The sequence below is a fragment of the Oncorhynchus clarkii genome, chromosome 6 (genome assembly GCF_045791955.1).
Source record: "Oncorhynchus clarkii lewisi isolate Uvic-CL-2024 chromosome 6, UVic_Ocla_1.0, whole genome shotgun sequence".
Classification (NCBI taxonomy): Eukaryota; Metazoa; Chordata; class Actinopteri; order Salmoniformes; family Salmonidae; genus Oncorhynchus; species Oncorhynchus clarkii.
Window position 1 is genome coordinate 38,620,454 of NC_092152.1, and position 20,592 is coordinate 38,641,045.

A 20,592-nucleotide genomic window follows, 5' to 3' on the forward strand; every position below is an offset into this window, starting at 1 on the left:
TCCGCCACCATTTACTAATGTTTAAGCATGATAATGCACGGTCCCATGTTGCAAGGATCTGTACACAATTCCTGGAAGGCCTGCTTACTAACCAGACATGTAGCCAATTGAGCATGTTTGTGATGCTCTGGATCGACGTGTACGACAGCGTGTTCCAGTTTCAGCCAATATCCAGCAACTTCGCACAGCCATTGAAGAGGAGTGGAACAACATTCCACCGACCACAATCAACAGCCTGATCAACTCTATTTGCTGCATAAGGCAAATGGGTTTGTGGTCACACCAGATATTGATTGGTTCTTATCCACGCCCCTACTTTCTTTTTTAAGGTATCTGTAACCAACAGATGCATATCTGTATTCCCAGTCATGTGAAATCCATAGATTAGGGCCTAATGAATTTATTTAATTTGACTGTAACTCAGTAAAATCTTTGAAATTGTTACGTTTTTATATTTTTGTTCAGTGTAATTTGAGTGTTCCGTATTTACTATGTTACTATGTTAATCAATGTAATGTAACCTAACATCAAGTAACATACACTATACTAAATAGACCAGGCAGATATTATGCAGACATGGTTAACCAACCCACTGAAATTTTCATTTTTAAATCTTCAAAATGATCACAAAAAAAGTAGGTTTATGCTGTCATATGTCATCAAGTGAGTTACAGTGATGTGAGTGTTGTTGATCATTCACACAGGAGACAGCTGTACTGAAAACTGAAAGGGTGCTCCTTCCTTGTGGGTCTCTTCAAATCCTCTACATAAAGTCACACAGCTGCATTCCGGAGAGTTCACTTGGGGGACTTAAAGGACTAAGCAAGAGTGGAGCTCAAAATCAGACTGCTGCTACTGGAAACATAGTTACAAGACATTTAGACTTAGACTAAACTGCAAACTAGACCAACCAGAAGCGGTGGATTCTGAATGCACATTTTGTACATGCATTTTCTTTTCAAATAAGGCATAATTTAGATAAAAATAGGAGGTGATATAGACAGGTATAGGCAGAACGGGCAGGAGGACTTGAACTTGTTCATTGTTGGTTATGAATTGAATTTACAAGAGTTATCAGCTTTTTTTGGAAAATGATAAAGTTTGTGGTTTGCATTGTCTTCGCCTCTGTGGTTCATGCGCGGTTACTTCACAAGAGACAAACTCCGTGTCCGGAAGTCTGTGATGGCTCCCGCTGTCCTGTCGCACCTGAATCACGGTGTTACTACGGTGTAGTGAAGGACAGCTGCGGATGCTGCACAGTATGCGCGTCTGGAGAAGGTGACATTTGCGGGGAGCGCGGTATTGGCCTTTGTGGCGAGGGGATGACATGCGAATATCCAGCGGGAAAGCGCAGAGTTCGCGGTTCATGCGTTTGCACCCTTGCCGAGCCGGTGTGCGGAAGTGATGGAAGGACTTACCCCAGTATGTGCCGTTTGAGAGCCGAGAACAAAATAGCAGAACTCAGTATAAATCCCCCGGTCATCTTGATTCAGAAAGGCCACTGTGATTCGGGTGAGTATCCTAGTGGTGGTTGAGGGCCAAAGGAAGAAAAGTTTCATAGCCTACATTTATTAATCTCCAGTCAACCATGCAAAGTAGCCTATTGTTATCAAGACACTAGTTTGTATTTATGTATTTTCTTTATGCATTTTCTTCGTTGAATAACTGAATTGTACAATCCTAATTGTTGAATAAATAGATTGTAAAATCCTAATTGTTGAATAAATAGATTGTACAGTCCTAATTGTTGAATAAATAGATTGTACAATCCTATTTGTTGAATAAATAGATTGTACAGTCCTAATAGTTGAATAACTGGATTGTACAGTCCTAACTACTTGTCAAGTTGACCCAACATGGGTATTTGTGCACTACTGCAATGTGTAAGCCAGGCTGCATGTAGCCTACATCCTGTATGTTAGGGATTGTAATGAGCCTACTAAGTAGGAAGGCTAAACTGCTGCTCCTCTCTAAGGTCAAGCCATCATCTTATTTTACAGCCTACTGAAGAATGCTTCACCTTTCATTCTCTCTCTCTGATCCAATTATGTAAGGGAAAACTTGATTCAATTGTTTTCTCCAATAGAGAAAAAAACACCCTGGCCAGAGCCTTGGCAGAACTACATTACTTCCAACCAAGCCCACCAATAAAACATTGAATAAAGGATCGACAGATAATTTTTTTTTCTTTCCTCATCTAGCATGGATCCTGAGCATATTCAATCAATTTTTGGTCATAATCATAGGCCTACATGTTATGTTGGTCCATCCCAAATGGCACCTTATTCCCTATATAGTGCACTACTTTTGACCAGAGCCCTATGGGAACTATATAGGAAATACGGAGGCATTCGGGATGTAGGCTATTACTTTCTAGCACGATTTGAGATGGTGAATTGTACACAGTCATAGTAGTCAAAGAGAGCAGGAGTGAATGATCTGGTATTGGGCCTCCGTACTTGCTCCATGATCAAGCTGTTGATATCTTGATGGATCTGAGACGATAACAAATGCCAGTTTACAGTCTGCTGTTCCATGTTGTGCCAGCCAGAAAGTGTTAGACATGGTAATGGTTTCATTATTATTGACAAAACTGTTGTTATGCCTAAACGGAAATGTGTCCATTGCAACACAATCTAGGCCTATTACTTATAGCAAGTGGTTACTTATTGTTGCTATACCCACAGTAGAATGTGTATGGAGAAAATAAGAAATTCATCATGCATTAGATCCCCTCCTGGTTTCTAAGAAAAGCAGGTGTGCAAACCACATGGCTTCCAATTACTGTGTGCTTTGGAGGGTGTCACATAATGTTTAACGGACTGGCACAAGAATGAGGTGATTGGACTGAGTAATCACCTGAATGAGAAGCAGCCTATAAAAGGCTTGGAGCATGTGGAGGGGTTAAGAGAGCAATCGTAGAGAGAACAGTACTTCAGATTTCACTGCATGACAGGATTCCTCCACATGGGAGCCAAAGTTGTGTACAAAACAGAGCTGTGTCAACTACCTTTGCAGCAACATTCAACACTTTACTGAGTTACAGAGCCTGTATTAGTGAGTAGTGATGAGAGTGCAGATCTAGGATCAGTCTTGCCTTTTAGATCACAATTAATAAAAAATTACATTGACGGGGGACCTGATCCTTGATCAACATTCCTACTCTAAGAAACTTGATACATACGGCCTCAGATGTACACTACAGGCAAGAAAGGTGTTAACACATTGTTTCATCACCTCTCTTTAGCATTTCTTAGTAATAACACCAGCCTGAATAAGTAGCCACGCTGAATGTGTTGACAGCTTTTTCTTTGCTCATTGTATAAAATCTGTAGGCGGTGTGTTATTTATGCTTTATGTCTCTGTGGGTTTGTTACAGAGATTCTAGTTGATTCGTAGCCTAACATACAGGAGTATAACAGTCTAATATGGCTAGAAATATAGGTCTGGGGCCTTGCGATACGGTTTTATCATGATACTTAAGTGCCGATACAGTATGTATTGCGATTCTCACGATTCTTTATGTATCGATAATGTGATATTATTGCGATTCGATGTTCCAAACATATTGCTCACCATGTCTGCTGCAGAGGGACAACAGTGAGCCTGGAGAAAACTAGTTTTGATCAGTCATAGAAATAAAAGTGTTGAAAACAAATTGTCTCCATGTTTAAAAAGATGGAGTACAAGCTATGAAATTAAAATACTGGAGTTTTGGTGCAGGTACAGCCAATTAGCGCAAAAAAATTATATTGCGATAGTCAAATACGATTGATTTTTTAAAATATAGATTTTATTTCTTCCCCATCACTACTGACACAACACAGTGATGGAAGGCACGTTCACCAAAGTTATTCTGGTATAGTTAATTAATTGAATCACAATTTTAATTAGAATTATATCTCAAAATGAGAAAAAAAACAAGCTGAATCTTTTCCAAGTAATATCCAGAGGAATCCATTCAAAGTGCATGTTATCTGAAATACTACATTTGTGATGTGTGCAGTGCACCCAGTATTTTTATATTGTTCAAGGCATTCCAAGCTCCGACCATCCATCAGAGTTTGGCAGTGGAGCCTAGGGACAGTATCCATGAACAGATGCAGTGCACTCCATGGCCTCCCTCAAGTCAATCGCTCAGGCTGTGTCCCAAATGGTCAAAAGTAATGCACTATACTCCACATGACATAGACTATACAGGTGAAAGCTATGATCCCTTATTGATGTCACTTGTTAAATCCACTTCAATCAGTGTAGATGAAAGGGAGGGGACAGGTTAAAGAAGGATTTTTAAGCCTCGAGACAATTGAGACATGGATTGTGTATGTGTGCCATTCAGAGGGTGAATCGGCAAGACAAAATATTTAAGTGCCTTTGAACGGGGTAGTTTCCAGTGTGTATCAAGAATTTACCACCACCCAAAAGACATCCAGCCAACTTGACATAACTATGGGAAGCATTGGAGTTAACATGGGCCAGCATCCTTGTGGAACGCTTTAAACACCAGGCCCCGACGAATTGAGGCTGTTCTGGAGGATGCAACTCAATATTAGTAAGGTGTTCCTAATTTTTGGTATACTCACTGTATAGGGAATAGGGTACCATGTTGGACACAACCTCAGTCTCCCAAAGGGCCCAGGCTTCTGACAGCACCAGGAGAATGCACCCAGTTCTGATAATCATCTTATGTAGAAAGTGTTAAACATTTGGATATGTTTGTAAAATGGCATAGATTTTAAAGAGTGCACTAGTAGCTTATAAGAAGTTGTTTTTGGGGGCGGGGGAAGGCAAAAAATAGTCGGTGTCCTGCCAAGGATATGTCTTGGCAAAAGGAGTACCTTTGTTTGCCATGCTTAAATTTGCATTCAAAGAAGTTTCCGCAGAGATTAGTTCATTGTGCTGCTATGCAAATATCAATCTCAAAACCGTGTGTCTGAATGCATTAAGGATAAGGTGTGGTGCACAGGAGCTTTAGGGAAAGTACATGTGATAAATGTGTGTGTGAGAGCAACGTGCTGTAGCCTACATGAGAAGAAATGCTCTATAAATGGGAAGAGGAGATACTGCAGGGGAATAGTTTTGGGGGGGTGGGCAAAGATTTCAAGTTCGCCTGAAGTAAGAGAGTCATAAATAACCTTTAAGTAGAAGAGGAGAGCTAGGTGGCCTATAAAGGTGCTCCACCTCCTGCCAGCCAATCAGGTGGGCTTACAGGCTGGGTGTTCGCTGCATTCAGACCTTGATTTGCCTTGTGGGCAAACAAGGCCATGAGCTCAGCAGGCACAAGCTTGCTGATATCAATTTGGTCCCTGGAAACCAACCTGACAAGCTATCCAAGCAAACAGGTAGCAGAATAGGGGCCGAAGGCTCAAGGGGTCTCTAGCATAGCTGCGGAAAGTAAGGGTGCTGAGGGTGCTGCAGCACCCCCTGATAAATCTTTAAAAAATGTATAATACAAATAGAAAAAATAGCCGTCAGCAGCACAGGGAGATCAAATTCTGTCGGCACGTTTTGCATATAAGATACAGTGGCTTGCGAAAGTATTCACCCCCCTTGGTATTTTTCCTATTTTGATGCCTTACAACCTGGAATTAATATATATTTTTTGGGGGGGGTTGTATTATTTGATTTACACAACATGCCTACCACTATGAAGATGCAAAATATTTTTTCTTGTGAAACAAACAAGAAATAAGACAAATATACTGAAAACTTGAGCGTGCATAACTATTCAACCCCCCCGCCCCAAAGTGTAACGGTTCTCCTCTTGTGAAGTAAAGGCGGACCAAAGCGCAGCGTGGTGGTTGTTCATTGTATTTATTGACGAACCTATACACGAACAAACTAACGAAAACAAAACAAGAAACGTGAGAACTCAAAACAGCCCTGTCTGGTGCAAAACACAAAAACAGGAACAATCACCCACAAACAAACAGTGAAACCCAGGCTACCTAAGTATGATTCTCAATCAGAGACAACTAATGACACCTGCCTCTGATTGAGAACCATACTAGGCCGAAAACATAGAACTGACCCAAAACATAGAAAAACAAACATAGACTGCCCACCCAACTCACGCCCTGACCATACTAAATAAATACAAAAACAAAGGAAATAGAGGTCAGAACGTGACAGTACCCCCCCCCAAAGGTGCGGACTCCGGCCGCAAAACCTTGACCTATAGGGGAGGGTCTGGGTGGGCGTCTGTCCGCGGTGGCGGCTCTGGCGCGGGACGCGGACCCCACTTCGCCATTGTCTTAGTCCGCCGTATTGTCCGCCTCCGTGGCTTACTCCCCATGCCCACCCCTCTCAATGACCCCACTGGACAGAGGGGCTGCTCGGGACAGAGGTGAAGCAGCAGCTCGGGACAGAGGGGCAGCTGCTCGGGACAGAGGGGCAGCTGCTCGGGACAGAGGGGCAGCTGCTCGGGACAGAGGGGCAGCTGCTCGGGACAGAGGGGCAGCTGCTCGGGACAGAGGGGCAGCTGCTCGGGACAGAGGGGCTCTAGCGGCCCCTGGCTGACTGGCGGCCCCTGGCTGACTGGCGGCACTGGCGGCCCCTGGTTGACTGGCGGCGCTGGCGCTGGGCTGACTGGCGGCACTGGCGGCCCCTGGCTGACTGGCGGCACTGGCGGCCCCTGGCTGACGGGCGGCACTGGCGGCTCCTGGCTGACGGGCGGCATTGGTGGCTCCTGGCAGACGGGCGGCACTGGCGGCGCTGGGCAGACGGGCGGCGCTGGCGGCGCTGGGCAGACGGGCGGCGCTGGCGGCGTTGGGCAGACGGGAAGCTCCGATGGCGCCGGGCAGACGGGAAGCTCCGGCAGAGGCGCCGGACAGGCGGGAGGCTCCGGCAGAGGCGCCGGACAGGCGGGAGGCTCCGGCAGAGGCGCCGGACAGACGGGAGGCTCCGGCAGAGGCGCCGGACAGACGGGAGGCTCCGGCAGAGACGCCGGACAGGCGGGAGGCTCCGGCAGAGGCGCCGGACAGGCGGGAGGCTCCGGCAGAGGCGCCGGACAGGCGGGAGGCTCCGGCAGCGGCGCCGGACAGGCGGGAGGCTCCGGCAGAGGCGCCGGACAGGCGGGAGGCTCCGGCAGCGGCGCCGGACAGGCGGGAGGCTCCGGCAGAGGCGCCGGACAGGCGGGAGGCTCCGGCAGCGGCGCCGGACAGGCGGGAGGCTCCGGCAGAGGCGCCGGACAGACGGGAGACTCCGGCAGCGCTGGAGAGGAGGAAGGCTCTGGACGGATGGGCCGGAGAGACAGCCTGGTACGGGGAGCTGCCACCGGAGGGCTGGGGTGTGGAGGTGGTGACGGATAGACCGGGCCGTGCAGGCGCACTGGAGCTCTTGAGCACCGAGCCTGCCCAACCTTACCCGGTTGAATGGTCCCGGTCGCCCTGCCAGTGCGGCGAGGTGGAATAGCCCGCACTGGGCTATGCAGGCGAACCGGGGACACCGTGCGCAAGGCTGGTGCCATGTAAGCCGGCCCAAGGAGACGCACTGGAGACCAGATGCGTAGAGCCGGCTTCATGGCACTTGGCTCGATGCCCACTCTAGCCCGGCCGATACGCGGAGCTGGAATGTACCGCACCGGGCTGTGCACCCGCACTGGGGACACCGTGCGCTCCACAGCATAACACGGTGCCTGCCCGGTCTCTCTAGCCCCCCGGTAACCACAGGAAGTTGGCTCAGGTCTCCTACCTGGCGTAGCCATACTCCCTGTTAGCCCCCCCCCAAGAAATTTTTGGGGCTGACTCCCGGGCTTCCATCCACGACGCCGCGCTGCCTCCTCATACCAGCGCCTCTCCGCTTTTGCCGCCTCCCGTTCTTCCTTGGGGCGACGATATTCTCCTGGCTGAGCCCAAGGTCCTTTACCGTCTAATTCGTCCTCCCATGTCCATACCTCCTCGCGCTGCTCCTGCTGCTGCTTTCTCCTTTGCCCATTACCACACCGCTTGGTCCTGTTGTGGTGGGTGATTCTGTAACGGTTCTCCTCTTGTGAAGTAAAGGCGGACCAAAGCGCAGCGTGTTGGTTGTTCATTGTATTTATTGACGAACCTATACACGAACAAACTAACGAAAACAAAACAAGAAACGTGAGAACTCAAAACAGCCCTGTCTGGTGCAAAACACAAAAACAGGAACAATCACCCACAAACAAACAGTGAAACCCAGGCTACCTAAGTATGATTCTCAATCAGAGACAACTAATGACACCTGCCTCTGATTGAGAACCATACTAGGCCGAAAACATAGAACTGACCCAAAACATAGAAAAACAAACATAGACTGCCCACCCAACTCACGCCCTGACCATACTAAATAAATACAAAAACAAAGGAAATAGAGGTCAGAACGTGACACAAAGTCAATACTTTGTAGAGCCTCCTTTTGCAGCAATTACAGCTACAAGTCTCTTGAGGTATGTCTCTATAAGCTTGGCACATCTAGCCACTGGGATTTTAGCCCATTCTTCAAGGCAAAACTGCTCCAGCTCCTTCAAGTTGGATGGGTTCCGCTGGTGTACATCAATCTTTAAGTCATACCACAAATTCTCAATTGGATTGAGGTCTGGGCTTTGACTAGGCCATTCCAAGACATTTAAATGTTTCCCAATAAACCATTTGAGTGTTGCTTTAGTAGTATGCTTAGGGTCATTGTCCTGCCAGAAGGTGAACCTATGTCCCAGTCTCAAATTTCTGGAAGACTGAAACAGGTTTCCCTCAAGAATTTCCCTGTATTTAGCGCCATCTATCATTCCTTCAATTCTGACCAGTTTCCAAGTCCTTGCCGATGAAAAACACCCCACAGCACGATGCTGCCACCACCATGCTTCACTGCGGGGATGATGTTCTCGGGTGATGAGAGGTGTTGAGTTTGCGCCAGACATAGCGTTTTCCTTGATGGCCAAAAAGCTACATTTTAGTCTCATCTGACCAGAGTACCTTCTTCCACATGTTTGCGGATTCTCCCACATGCCTTTTGGCGAACACCAAATGTGTTTGCTTATTTTTTTCTTTAAGCAATTGCTTTTTTCTGGCCACTCTTCCATAAAGCCCAGCTCTGTGGAATGTACGGCTTATAGTGGTCCTATGGACAGATAATCCCATCTCCGCTGTGGAGCTTTGCAGCTCCTTCTGGGTTATCTTTCGTCTCTTTGTTGCCTCTCTGATTAATGCCCTCCTTACCTGGTCTGTGAGTTTTGTTGGGCGGCCCTTTCTTGGCAGGTTTGTTGTGGTGACATATTCTTTCCATTTTCTAATAATGGATTTAATGGTGCTCCATGGGATGTTCAAGGTTTTGGATATTTTTTTATAACCCAACCCTGATCTGTAATTCTCCACAACTTTGTCCCTGACCTGTTTGGAGAGCTCATTGGTCTTCATGGTGCCGCTTGCTTGGTGGTGCCCCTTGCTTAGTGGTGTTGCAGACTCTGGGGCCTTTCAGAACGGGTGTATACTGTATATACTGAGGTCATGTGAAGATATATTAACTTCTGACTTCAACTGTACTAGGCACAATTGATCTCACACACCCAATTAGGAGACTGAACTTGAAGCAGCGAATTCGCAGTGTGTGTGAATAATGCAACAAAGATGTGATTTTAATACAATGTCTCTGTTTCCAAATAATCTGCGGGACAACTTAAATATTTTTATCCCAAAGTTGTCTGTCGGACCGACCGCTCCCAACCACAGCATGAAAAATGCAGACTGTGCTGCAATGATCTCTGTCAGGACCCGCAGGTCCTGTGGGCAATTCCCTACTGATCTAAGTTCCTTCAACTGTAATGAAAACATTTAAAAATGCCAAGATATGCTACTACTTGCCTTAAGTGCTTCCCTGTATCATACATGTACAGTGGGGCAAAAAAGTATTTAGTGAGCCACCAATTGTGCAAGTTCTCCCACTTGAAAAAGATTAGAGAGGCCTGTCATCATAGGTACACTTCAACTATGACAGACAAAATGACAAAAAAAATCCAGAAAATCACATTGTAGGATTTTTTATGAATTTATTTGCAAATTATGGTGGAAAATAACTATTTGGTCATCTACAAACAAGCAAGATTTCTGGCTCTCACAGACCTGTAACTTCTTCTTTAAGAGGCTCCTCTGTCCTCCACTCGTTACCTGTATTAATGGCACCTGTTTGAACTTGTTATCAGTATAAAAGACACCGGTCCACAACCTCAAACAGTCACACTCCAAACTCCACTATGGCCAAGACCAAAGAGCTGTCAAAGGACACCAGAAACAAAATTGTAGACCTGCACCAGGGGAAGACTGAATCTGGGAAGACTGAATCTGCAATAGGTAAGCAGCTTGGTTTGAAGAAATCAATTGTGGGAGCAATTATTAGGAAATGGAAGACATACAAGACCACTGATAATCTCCCTCGATCTGGGGCAAGAACTCACCCCGTGGGGTCAAAATGATCACAAGAACGGTGAGCAAAAATCCCAGAACCACACGGGGGGACCTAGTGAATGACCTGCAGAGAGCTGGGACCAAAGTAACAAAGCCTACCATCAGTAACACACTACGCCGACTGCTTAAGCCAGTACATGTCCAGGCCCATCTGAAGTTTGCTAGAGAGCATTTGGATGATCCAGAAGAAGATTGGGAGAATGTCATATGGTCAGTGAAAACCTCCTTCCATCAGCAAGGGCATTAAAGATGAAACGTGGCTGGGTCTTTCAGCATGACAATGATCCCAAACACACCGCCCGGGCAACGAAGGAGTGGCTTCGTAAGAAGCATTTCAAGGTCCTGGAGTGGCCTAGCCAGTCTTCAGATCTCAACCCCTAATAAAATCTTTGGAGGGAGTTGAAAGTCCATGTTGCCCAGCAACAGCCCCACAACATCACTGCTCTAGAAGAGATCTGCATGGAGGAATGGGCCAAAATACCAGAAACAGTGTGTGAAAACCTTGTGAAGACTTACAGAAAACGTTTGACCTCTGTCATTGCCAACAAAGGGTATATAACAAAGTATTGAGATAAACTTTTGTTATTGACAAAATACTTATTTTCCACCATAATTTGCAAATAAATTCATAAAAAATCCTACAATGTGATTTTCTGGGGGTTTTTTCTTTCATTTTATCTGTCATAGTTGAAGTGTACCTATGATGAAAATTACAGGCCTCTCTCATCTTTTTAAGTGGGAGAACTTGCACAATTGGTGGCTGACTAAATACTTTTTTGCCCCACTGTATTTGTCATTGTGTTCATAAGGAGACCATGCACCAAACCCAAAGCTCAGAATTTGCATGCCCATATCAGGCTCAGAGAGGGCTTAAATCCTACCACTTTGCCCTCCCACTATTCTTTAACTGCTGGAAAAAGTCTGACAGATGTTATGCTTTTTATATTTTTAAAAATCCATATACTAGTATCCCAATAAATATGAAAATGTTTACAGCTCATGAACAACTTATGAAATGTATGCAATTTCTACCTCCAATATACGCATGAACTTTGTTTCACATGAATAAACCTTCCTTTCTGTATTTCTGTCTTTTGTCCCCTCAGGTTCCCTGGACCCAGGAAGTATCCGCTTCAAATTCAACTTCATTGCTGATGTGGTGGATAAGATAGCCCCTGCTGTGGTGCACCTAGAGCTTTTCAAGAGGTAGAAGCCGCAAGTACAGTATTGGAGCCCTTTAATCTTTCTGTCAGTAATGTGCCTCTCTCCCAATGCGTTCTGCAGCAACATATTGAAATAGGCTTCTAACAGAGTTGTGACCAATAGTTTATTTTCAAGCTCTGCATTTTGTTGACTAGGTGTTTTTGGCAAACCCTTCATTGGAACTGATTCCATTATATTTTGGTATGACGATGAAAGCAACCTGATTGGTTGTTGTGTCTTTTCACTCAGGTTGGCATTTTCAAACCAGGAAGTCCCCGTCTCTAGTGGTTCGGGGTTCATCGTGTCAGAGGACGGCTGGATTGTCACCAACGCCCACGTTCTCACCAACAAGCAGAGAATCAAAGTGGAGATGAAGAACGGTGTCAAATTCGATGCCTCCGTCAAGGACGTGGACACAAAGCTAGACATTGCACTCATCAAAATTGAGTCGGATGTGAGTGCTCTTCCTTTTCCTCCTCCCTAAAATGAGGCTGTTCCAAGGGCCTTCTCTCATTCCACAGGTCCTTAAACAAAATGTTGCTTGGTGTTTTCCACTGGCCGACTGGGTTGTCATCAGTGACTAACATAAAAAAGGCGACCGAGGGCCTTTTGCCTGACCAAAATTGGATTGCACTCCTTGACATGGTCAATTTGTCGCCAAGTTTTCCTCTAGGGGCTATTGTTCTGGTCTTACAAATTCACCGATTCAGCCCTTTTTTTCTTCCAGTATTCGCAAGTGGTGCTGTTACTAAAACATTTGTCACCGCAATGACAGGAGCTTGGGTAAACAGCTACATTGTGTGGCATTATGGGATCCCTGGCCAAAGCACAGTCCACTAAAACCCTATCTAGGCCAGGGCCAAACCATACAGGCAATACAACTGATCATTTTGACTCAGCTCACCACTACACAATATACTTCAGAAGACTAGAAACTTCCGTGGAGACTACAAACGCAGTAGAAAGGGATTAGGTAGAATGAGTTGTGATGGTAGACAGTAAGCGGTCATTGGCTGCAACAGACCCCAAAAGTTGCCTGCAAAGTGTGGCTGTGATGGAACAAGGCTTTAGGCCCTAGAGGGGCTGGCAATGGAAATAAACTGTAATCGTCAGATTCCAGCAATACAAATACTTCAACCCACGACAAGAAAAGGCATGCGGATACACGCTTAGGCTGGGCGTGAAGGTTAGAGTGAGAGTGCCTTGTTGGCTTTACTGATGATTCAGTGCCATAGGGTCTTCTGTTGATAGGGACAATGTATAACAGAGCAGTTGGAAAGCCTCTCTCCCTTTTTGGGGGGGTGATTTGTCTTCCCTTACTGCATATACAGTATCAGGAAGCAGCTCTGATGACTCAATGAACAGGGCTAGCAATGTGTCAGTCAGTAAGCCCACAGTTGCATTTACCACACAGTCCATCTCTACAATGGCAGACCTGGGATTCAAACCCACGCCTTATTGACACAACATACTCCAGAAGCACCATCAATACTACTGTCCCAGAAAAGCTAACTAGCGTCTTGTTCAGGGGGTGTACTTTACATCAAACTGCCTCAAGCTTCAGAAACAGGTTCCTGCTCTATGGGCCGTTCTGGCTCGGACACAGCTTAAAGAAAAGCCCAAACATTTCTGGGTTCCAGGACAGTACTACAGGTCTCAGGAAGGCAGTAGCGATGCTAACTCACTTTCTTCACATAATTAAATAGAACACTAGAATGAACATTGATATCCCAGCAACATGAAACAGTGGATTTGTGATTTATATGATCTCTATGTTTGCCTTGTTCTGTAGAGTCCACTGCCGGTGCTTCTGCTGGGCCACTCGTCTGACCTTCGGCCGGGGGAGTTTGTGGTGGCAGTGGGCAGTCCCTTCTCCCTGCAGGTAAAGGGAGGGAACATGCTCAACTGTTATCCTCTTGCGTAAACACATGAAAGGATGATTGGAACCACAAATAGATCACAACAAACATGAAAAAGGCCAGCGCTCACTTGGATATTAGTTTTGAAGCTTTGTTTGAATTTTCTTCCCCCTGCAGAACACGGTCACCACAGGCATCATCAGTACGGCCCATAGGAATGGCCTGGAGCTGGGACTCAAAGACTCTGACATGGAGTACATCCAGACGGACGCCATCATCAACGTGAGTCATAAGACTGACTCAAATGGCACCCTATTCCCTGTTTAGTGCACTACTTTTGACCAGAGCCCTATAGGCCCTGCATGTTCAAAAGTAGTACACCATATAGGGAATAGGGTGCCATTTAGGATGCAAACGTGAAGCAGCAGTATTTTGAGAATGTTTTTTACATTGCATCACTTTACATATCATTACATACTGTATGTGTCCATCTTCTCTTCTTGTCTCTGTTTTGGATGAAACATTGCACTGCAATACAATTGTCATTACCTTTTGTTTATTGCTCTGTTCTTTTATAGTATGGCAACTCAGGGGGACCACTTGTTAACTTGGTAAGGGGATTTACTACTTGATATTGTATTTGAGAGGATTGTAATATGTAAATCAGCACATTTGAAATGCAGGCAGGCTATGTATCTTTCTTTTTTTCTTTTTTTTTTGGAAAGATTTGCAAGGTCATAATTCTGTTTTCTATATGTGGCTTACTGCTCAAGGTCCCCATTCTATGTTTTACTGTGACATCTGTTGTTTTAAAATTCGCCACGGGAAACATTCTTTATCTGCAGACTCCTGTAATAGTGATGACTTATGTCTGCCTATTGATCTCAAAGCAGAAGAATTCTCCTAGAGTCGCCCTTGACGAAGCCTTTCTTCACCCGCTATATAATTTTTTCCATCGAAGTCCTTGTGGTGTATAACAGAAGGCTTTTGCACAACATTGCGTTGGTGCAGTGCAATTACATAAAACATAATTGTGCACGCATACACAATTACATAGGATATATCAAAGCAGTGGCCTCAAGCTTTATGTTGTAAAAAAATTGCTTCACTTTCAAATACACCAAAAAGATACACATCTCATTCTGTTCCTTCACTCAGTGAGAATTCCCATGCTTAGCATCACACATGGAAACAACAGAACATTATTGGAACCACAGGAAAGAACAGAACATTACACAATGTTGACTGACATGTTCAAAGGAACTTTCTTTAATGAAAGTACATATTCCATGGATGTACAGTACCAGTCGAAAGTTTGGACACACCTACTCATTCAAGGGTTTTTTGTTATTTTTACTATTTTCTACATGGTAGAATAATAGTGAAGACATCAAAACTATGAAATAACACATATGGAATCTGAAATACGTTTTAAACAAATCAAAATAGGTTTTAGATTTTAGATTCTTCAAAGTAGCCAGCCTTTGCCTTGATGACAGCTTTGCACACTCTTGGCATTCTCTCAACCAGCTTCATGAGGAATGCTTTTCCAACAGTCTTGAAGGAGTTCCCACATATGCTGAGCACTTGTTGGCTGATTTTCCTTCACTCTGTGGCTCAACTCATCCCAAACCATCTCAATTGGATTGAGGTCGGTAGTGATTGTGGAGGCCAGGTCATCTGATGCAGCACTCCATCACTCTCCTTGGTCAAATAGCCCTTACACAGCCTGGAGGTGTGTTGGGTCCTTATCCTGTTGAAAAGCAAACGATAGTCCCACTAAGTGCAAACCAGATGGGATGGCATATTGCTGCAGAATGCTGTGGTAGCCATGCTGGTTAAGGATAAATGTGCCCTTATATTCTAAATAAACCATTGACAGTGTCACCAGCAAAGCACCCCCACACAATCACACCTCCTCCTCTATGCTTCACGGTGGGAACCACACATGGAGATGTAATATGGACTTGGTATTTTACAAAATAGGGCTGGCTATCTTCTGTATACCACTTCTACCTTGTCACAACACAACTAATTAGCACAAACACATTAAGGAAAAAAATTGCATGAAATGCATTCCAGGTGACTACCTCATGAAGCTGGTTGAGATAATGCCAAGAGTGTGCAAAGCTGTCATCAAGGCAAAGGGTGGCTACTTGGAAGAATCTCAAATATAACATATATTTTGATTTGTTTAAATCTTTTGGTTACTACATGATTCTATATGTGTTATTTCATAGTTTTGATTCCTTTACTATTATTCTACAATGTAGAAAATAGTAAAAATAAAGAAAAACCCTTGAATGAGTAGGTGTGTCCAAACTTTTGACTGGTACTGTATATCAGATGCATATTTTCATATTTTAATGCTACAGTTCTGTTTATATTCACCATTTGTTATGTTCAATTTGACTTGTTTCCAGGATGGGGATGTCATTGGCATAAATACTCTGAAGGTCACAGCAGGAATATCCTTTGCAATTCCTGCTGACAGAATACGGCAATTCCTTGCGGATTCCTACGACAGACAAATCAAGGGTTTGTATGACTAATTCTTCACTACTGATTTCACTAATATACCCCATGATTTACATGATAGCTTTTCTTGTTCAGATTGCGGATCATTTTTATTTGACTAGTCAAGTCAGTTAAGATCAAATTCTTATTTGGCACATTTCTATACAATTATTTGGTATTCTATAACCGTTCTTATTTTACTGCATTGTTATCAGGAAAGACACTGCCAAAAAAGAAATACATGGGTGTCCGGATGCTTCAACTCTCAACTCAGTGAGTAAAGATCTGCTTTTGGTCAAAAGGGATCACTTTTCCATGGCCAGGTCAAAAGTAGTGTTATATATAGGGAATAGGGTGCCATTGGGGACGCAGGCCGTGCCATTATTACTGGCAGGTTTACTATGCACCATAAATGCTGATCCCGATTAAGCCACAATCTACATTAAGTTTACGGTCAAATTGTTGCCTTTCTCAAAATTTTGCTGGCTAAAATCTTGTGTGTGACCATTTCCAAGTCTTGCCATACTGTGTGTAATATCCTCTGTTTCCTCCTCCCAGTTTGATCCGAGATCTGAGGGAGCGGGAGAGCAGCTTCCCAGATGTGAGCTCAGGAGTGTACGTTTATGAAGTGATCCCAGGAACAGCTGCCTCCAGGTAAGACTGAGTGTGCATCCCAAATTGCACCCTATCCTTATAAAATGCACTACTTTTTATCAGAGTCCTATGGGTCCTGGTCAAAAGTAGTGCCCTACCGTAAAACTTAAATTAATATCCCAGACATTTGCTTCTAATCACTTAACACAACCGGTGCTTATTAGAGACTGGGATCTATTTCCTTAACGTACACAGCTTTTGCTCAATAAAATTTTGAAAAGACTACCGCACTGCTTATTGTGACCAGTAAAAACATTAGAATAACAAATCCATCGCAGATCAGACTTGCAAAGACTAGGCTGCCAATCACACACCCCCGGTTTTGTGCTTTAGCACCATTCCTGTATACCCCGTAGTTAAGCCGACCATGTCAAACCCGACTGCTGTCTCATCCATTTTTTTTTTATATATTTTTTAAGCTTTATTTAACTAGGCAAGTCAATTAATGAACAAATTCTTATTTTCAATGACGGCCTAAGAACAGTGGATTTTGTACCTTGTCAGCTCTGGGATTTGAACTTGCAGCCTTCCGGTTACTAGTCCAACGCTCTAACCACTAGGCTACCCTGCCGCCCCATGGCAATGATATTGTTCTCCTTTATCTTATTTTGCACAATCTTTACGGTACTCACTGAAGTTCACTCGTAAACAATTCATTTAGACCCTGCGTTTATTTGCTGAAATGTGTGCCGATGCCAGACAGGGGACACACGCAGAGTCAAGACTTCTTCTCATTATTGGAATATGTTGGGAACACCCACAGAAGGCTTGATAATGGGACAATACCGCCATTACTATGTTATTCACAGATGATAGTTTTGTGTATTTGAGTGGTATAGAGACCTAAATCTGACAATTACCTGTTACATTGCGCTTTTTGAATAGGAACGTTATTAAATTCATAATACCAAAGCAGTTTTAATGGGATATAAGAAGGATACAGTAGCACTACTTAATATTAAAAGGTTTTGTACACAACCTGAAACAAGTCTGTATGATTTGTGCTGCGCAGTAGGATACTTGTTTGTTTATCCATTAGGTCTTGGTCACATGGTTTAGCAGACAGTGCTGTGCACAAAGGGGTTTGGAGGCATCAGGATATTTTCAAAAGGAACGGAATGACAGGCCTGTGGTTATCAAGGCTATTAGACTAGACTCTGGTCCAGATCTCTACTACACTCCAGCCAGCAGGCACCCACAGGCAGGGTTCTGATTACGTCCTCTTCCTGGCCATGCCCCAAATGGTACCCTATATCCTTCATAGTGCACTACTTTTGAACAGAGCCCTATTACTTTCAACCACATCCCCTCTTACCCCATGCAAAAAAAGCTAGAACAGTTAGGAGCTCAAATCTGTCTCAATAGCTCTGTGTGCTATGTTGTCGTTGTGGGTAATAGCAGGAAGTAGCCCCCACAGCTATGGAACACAAACATGCATGCAGCAGCCCTCTCAAACAAATGCTTCTGAATCTGAATGCCAATCAAAATGGCTAATAGATGTTAGGTCCAATAATAAACCAGCCTGGCAAACACTACAAAACTATAGTGAATGGTAATGATTGGCCTATTATCTGTTGGATTTGAATCCACCGGCATCTCTCTCTCTCAGATCAAGACACAGCATCTGCAACTTAGTCTAAAGGTCAATGCTTGTTCCTTTAGGGTATAAGATGAGAAGTCAGAGAAAGGTTGACTTTCGTATAACAGCGAGGGTGCGTGAGCCTGAGTGCCAGTATTTGTGCGATCATGCCAAGTCCGTGTCACGCCAAACATTGGCTTGACGGCAATCAACGGAGTGGTCAAGAGCACAAACAGATCTGGGAGCAGGCTAGGTGTGTGTAGTGTTAATTGTTTTCTAATGCATGTTCCCCATGCAGTGCTGGCATGATTAACCATGATGTTATAATCAGCATCAACGGTCAACCCATCCAGACCACAGACGAGGTGAGTGACGCTGTCCAGTCAGGCAGTCCGCTGTCCGTGGTAGTGCGGCGAGCTAACGAAGACGTCATGATTAAGGTTGTCCCTGAGGAAATCGACTGAGTGGCTGCCTGTCTCGCTCCACTCATTGTGTCCCCCGTACACACACGGAGGTTTTGACACAACGGTTGTGATACCACTGTGATCCAACAGTTTGTCTGCACCAAAATGTTTACACAACCATTGTGCCATGTTTCCACGACGATTGTGTTATTTTTGTATATAATTTTTTTTAAAACTCTGTTGTATCACAACGGTTGTGCCAAATGCATTTGCCAAATGTACGCCGGTTGTTTATGGTGCCTGTGTGTCGCAAGTGAATGTGGTTCATGCCATACATGCACGTGTTAGCGCTGACGTACTCCCATAGCAATATACGTAGTTACAATATGCAACATTGTGGTGATGGGAGTCCCCTATGAACTGTGCCGCACCCATTTCTCTGCCAGAACTATAGAATCCAATGTACTTAGGAGACATTCAGCTCCAGTCTGTATAGGCAGTTCTAAGAGGCATGGTTTGTGTTTTTTTAAGTCATGATATGTACAATGTGTTACCTCTGGAAGTAGCAAATATGACATTTGTGGACACTTAATAAAGTCTTTATAGTGCTTGGCTCTAAAACCTGGTTTTCCTTTCCTCTAAGTACACGTAACTGCCATAATAATGGAAACACTTGAGTAAATGAGGGATACAAAGTATATTGAAAGCCTGTGCTTCCACACAGGTGTGGTTCCGTAGTTAACTAAGCAATTAACATCTCATGCTTAGGGTCATGTTTAAAAATGATGGGCAGGCCATTATTTTGGCTACCATGGCTTTGCCCCCAAATGATGGCAATGGCCCCCATCTACAGGGCACGAGTGGTCACTGAAATGGCTTGATGAGCATGAAAAAGATATAAACCATATGCCATGGCCGTCTCAGTCACCAGATCTCAACACAATTGAATGCTTATGGGAGATTCTGGAACAGCGCCTGAGACAGCATTTTCCATCAACAAAACACCAAATTATGTAAATTCTCATGTAAGAATGTCGTCGCATCCCTCCGATAGAGTTCCAGACGCTTGTAAAATCTATGCCTAGGTGCATCGAAGCTGTTCTGGCTCTATGCCCTATTAAGACACTATTAATTGGTGTTTCCTTTATTTTGGCAGTTACCTGTATGTCACAGTAAAAATATCTCTGTGCTTTGAACAAGCCTAAGTCATCAGGTGTACAGACACACAATGAATCGTAAAGTGCATGGATGGATACATGCACAGAACAAAAGGACCCATCTCATACATTGTTCATTTTGAACAAATCATAGATTCAGAACAGGATTCAAATAGAAATACTTAATCAAACAAACATTTTATTGAACCACAAACACTTGATGTGCAGGGATGGCAAACACAGTCGGCATTCTCTCACATTACACCTAGGAAGATGCATTTTTGCCAACCTTTTTCCTAAAATGTCACATTTTGGAAGACATAATATTCCATCAAATGTATCAATTTCAGCTTTCAGTCCATATTTATAGAAGGCAGTCATTTTACTCAAGTAGCCTATCACTTAAAATACAATAAGGTAGTGCAAAAATATAAACACAACATGTAAAAAGTGTTGGTCCCATGTTTCATGAACTGAAATTTAAAAAATCCCAGAAAACTTTCATTAGTACAAAAACATTATTTCTCTCAAATTTTGTGCACAAATTTGTTTACATCCCTGTTGGTGAGCATTTCTCCTTTTCCAAGATAATCCATCCACCTGACAGGTGTAACATATCAAGAAGCTGATTAAACAGCATGATCATTGGACAGGTGCACCTAGTGCTGGGGACAAAAGGCCACTAAAATGTGCAGTTGTCACACAACACAATGCCACAGATGTCTCAAGTTGAAGGAGTGTGCAATTAGCATGCGGACTGCAAGATTGTCCACCAGAGCTGTTGCCAGATAATTATGT

At 44.1% G+C, this 20,592-nt stretch overlaps 1 protein-coding gene across 1 annotated transcript; it reads left to right on the plus strand.

Annotated features, from left to right (window-relative positions):
* Window positions 1-694: 694 nt before the first annotated feature.
* On the plus strand, window positions 695-19,258 carry LOC139411104 (HtrA serine peptidase 4). The gene is made up of 10 exons (XM_071156964.1): window positions 695-1,512; window positions 11,528-11,627; window positions 11,874-12,078; window positions 13,417-13,506; window positions 13,661-13,765; window positions 14,062-14,094; window positions 15,907-16,021; window positions 16,216-16,273; window positions 16,559-16,654; window positions 18,532-19,258. Exons 1-10 carry the CDS (start codon window positions 1,092-1,094, stop codon window positions 18,695-18,697), a joined length of 1,389 nt encoding a protein of 462 aa, XP_071013065.1. The 5' UTR covers window positions 695-1,091; the 3' UTR covers window positions 18,698-19,258.
* Window positions 19,259-20,592: the final 1,334 nt, after the last annotated feature.

Excerpts from the sequence above, each read along its gene's own strand:
- LOC139411104 (XM_071156964.1), top strand. The coding sequence starts at position 1,092 with ATGATAAAGTTTGTGGTTTGCATTGTCTTCGCCTCTGTGGTTCATGCG. Across the intron at positions 14,095-15,906 it reads GGGGACCACTTGTTAACTTG|GATGGGGATGTCATTGGCAT; the intron begins GTAAGGGGATTT and ends ACTTGTTTCCAG. Across the intron at positions 16,655-18,531 it reads CCAGGAACAGCTGCCTCCAG|TGCTGGCATGATTAACCATG; the intron begins GTAAGACTGAGT and ends TTCCCCATGCAG.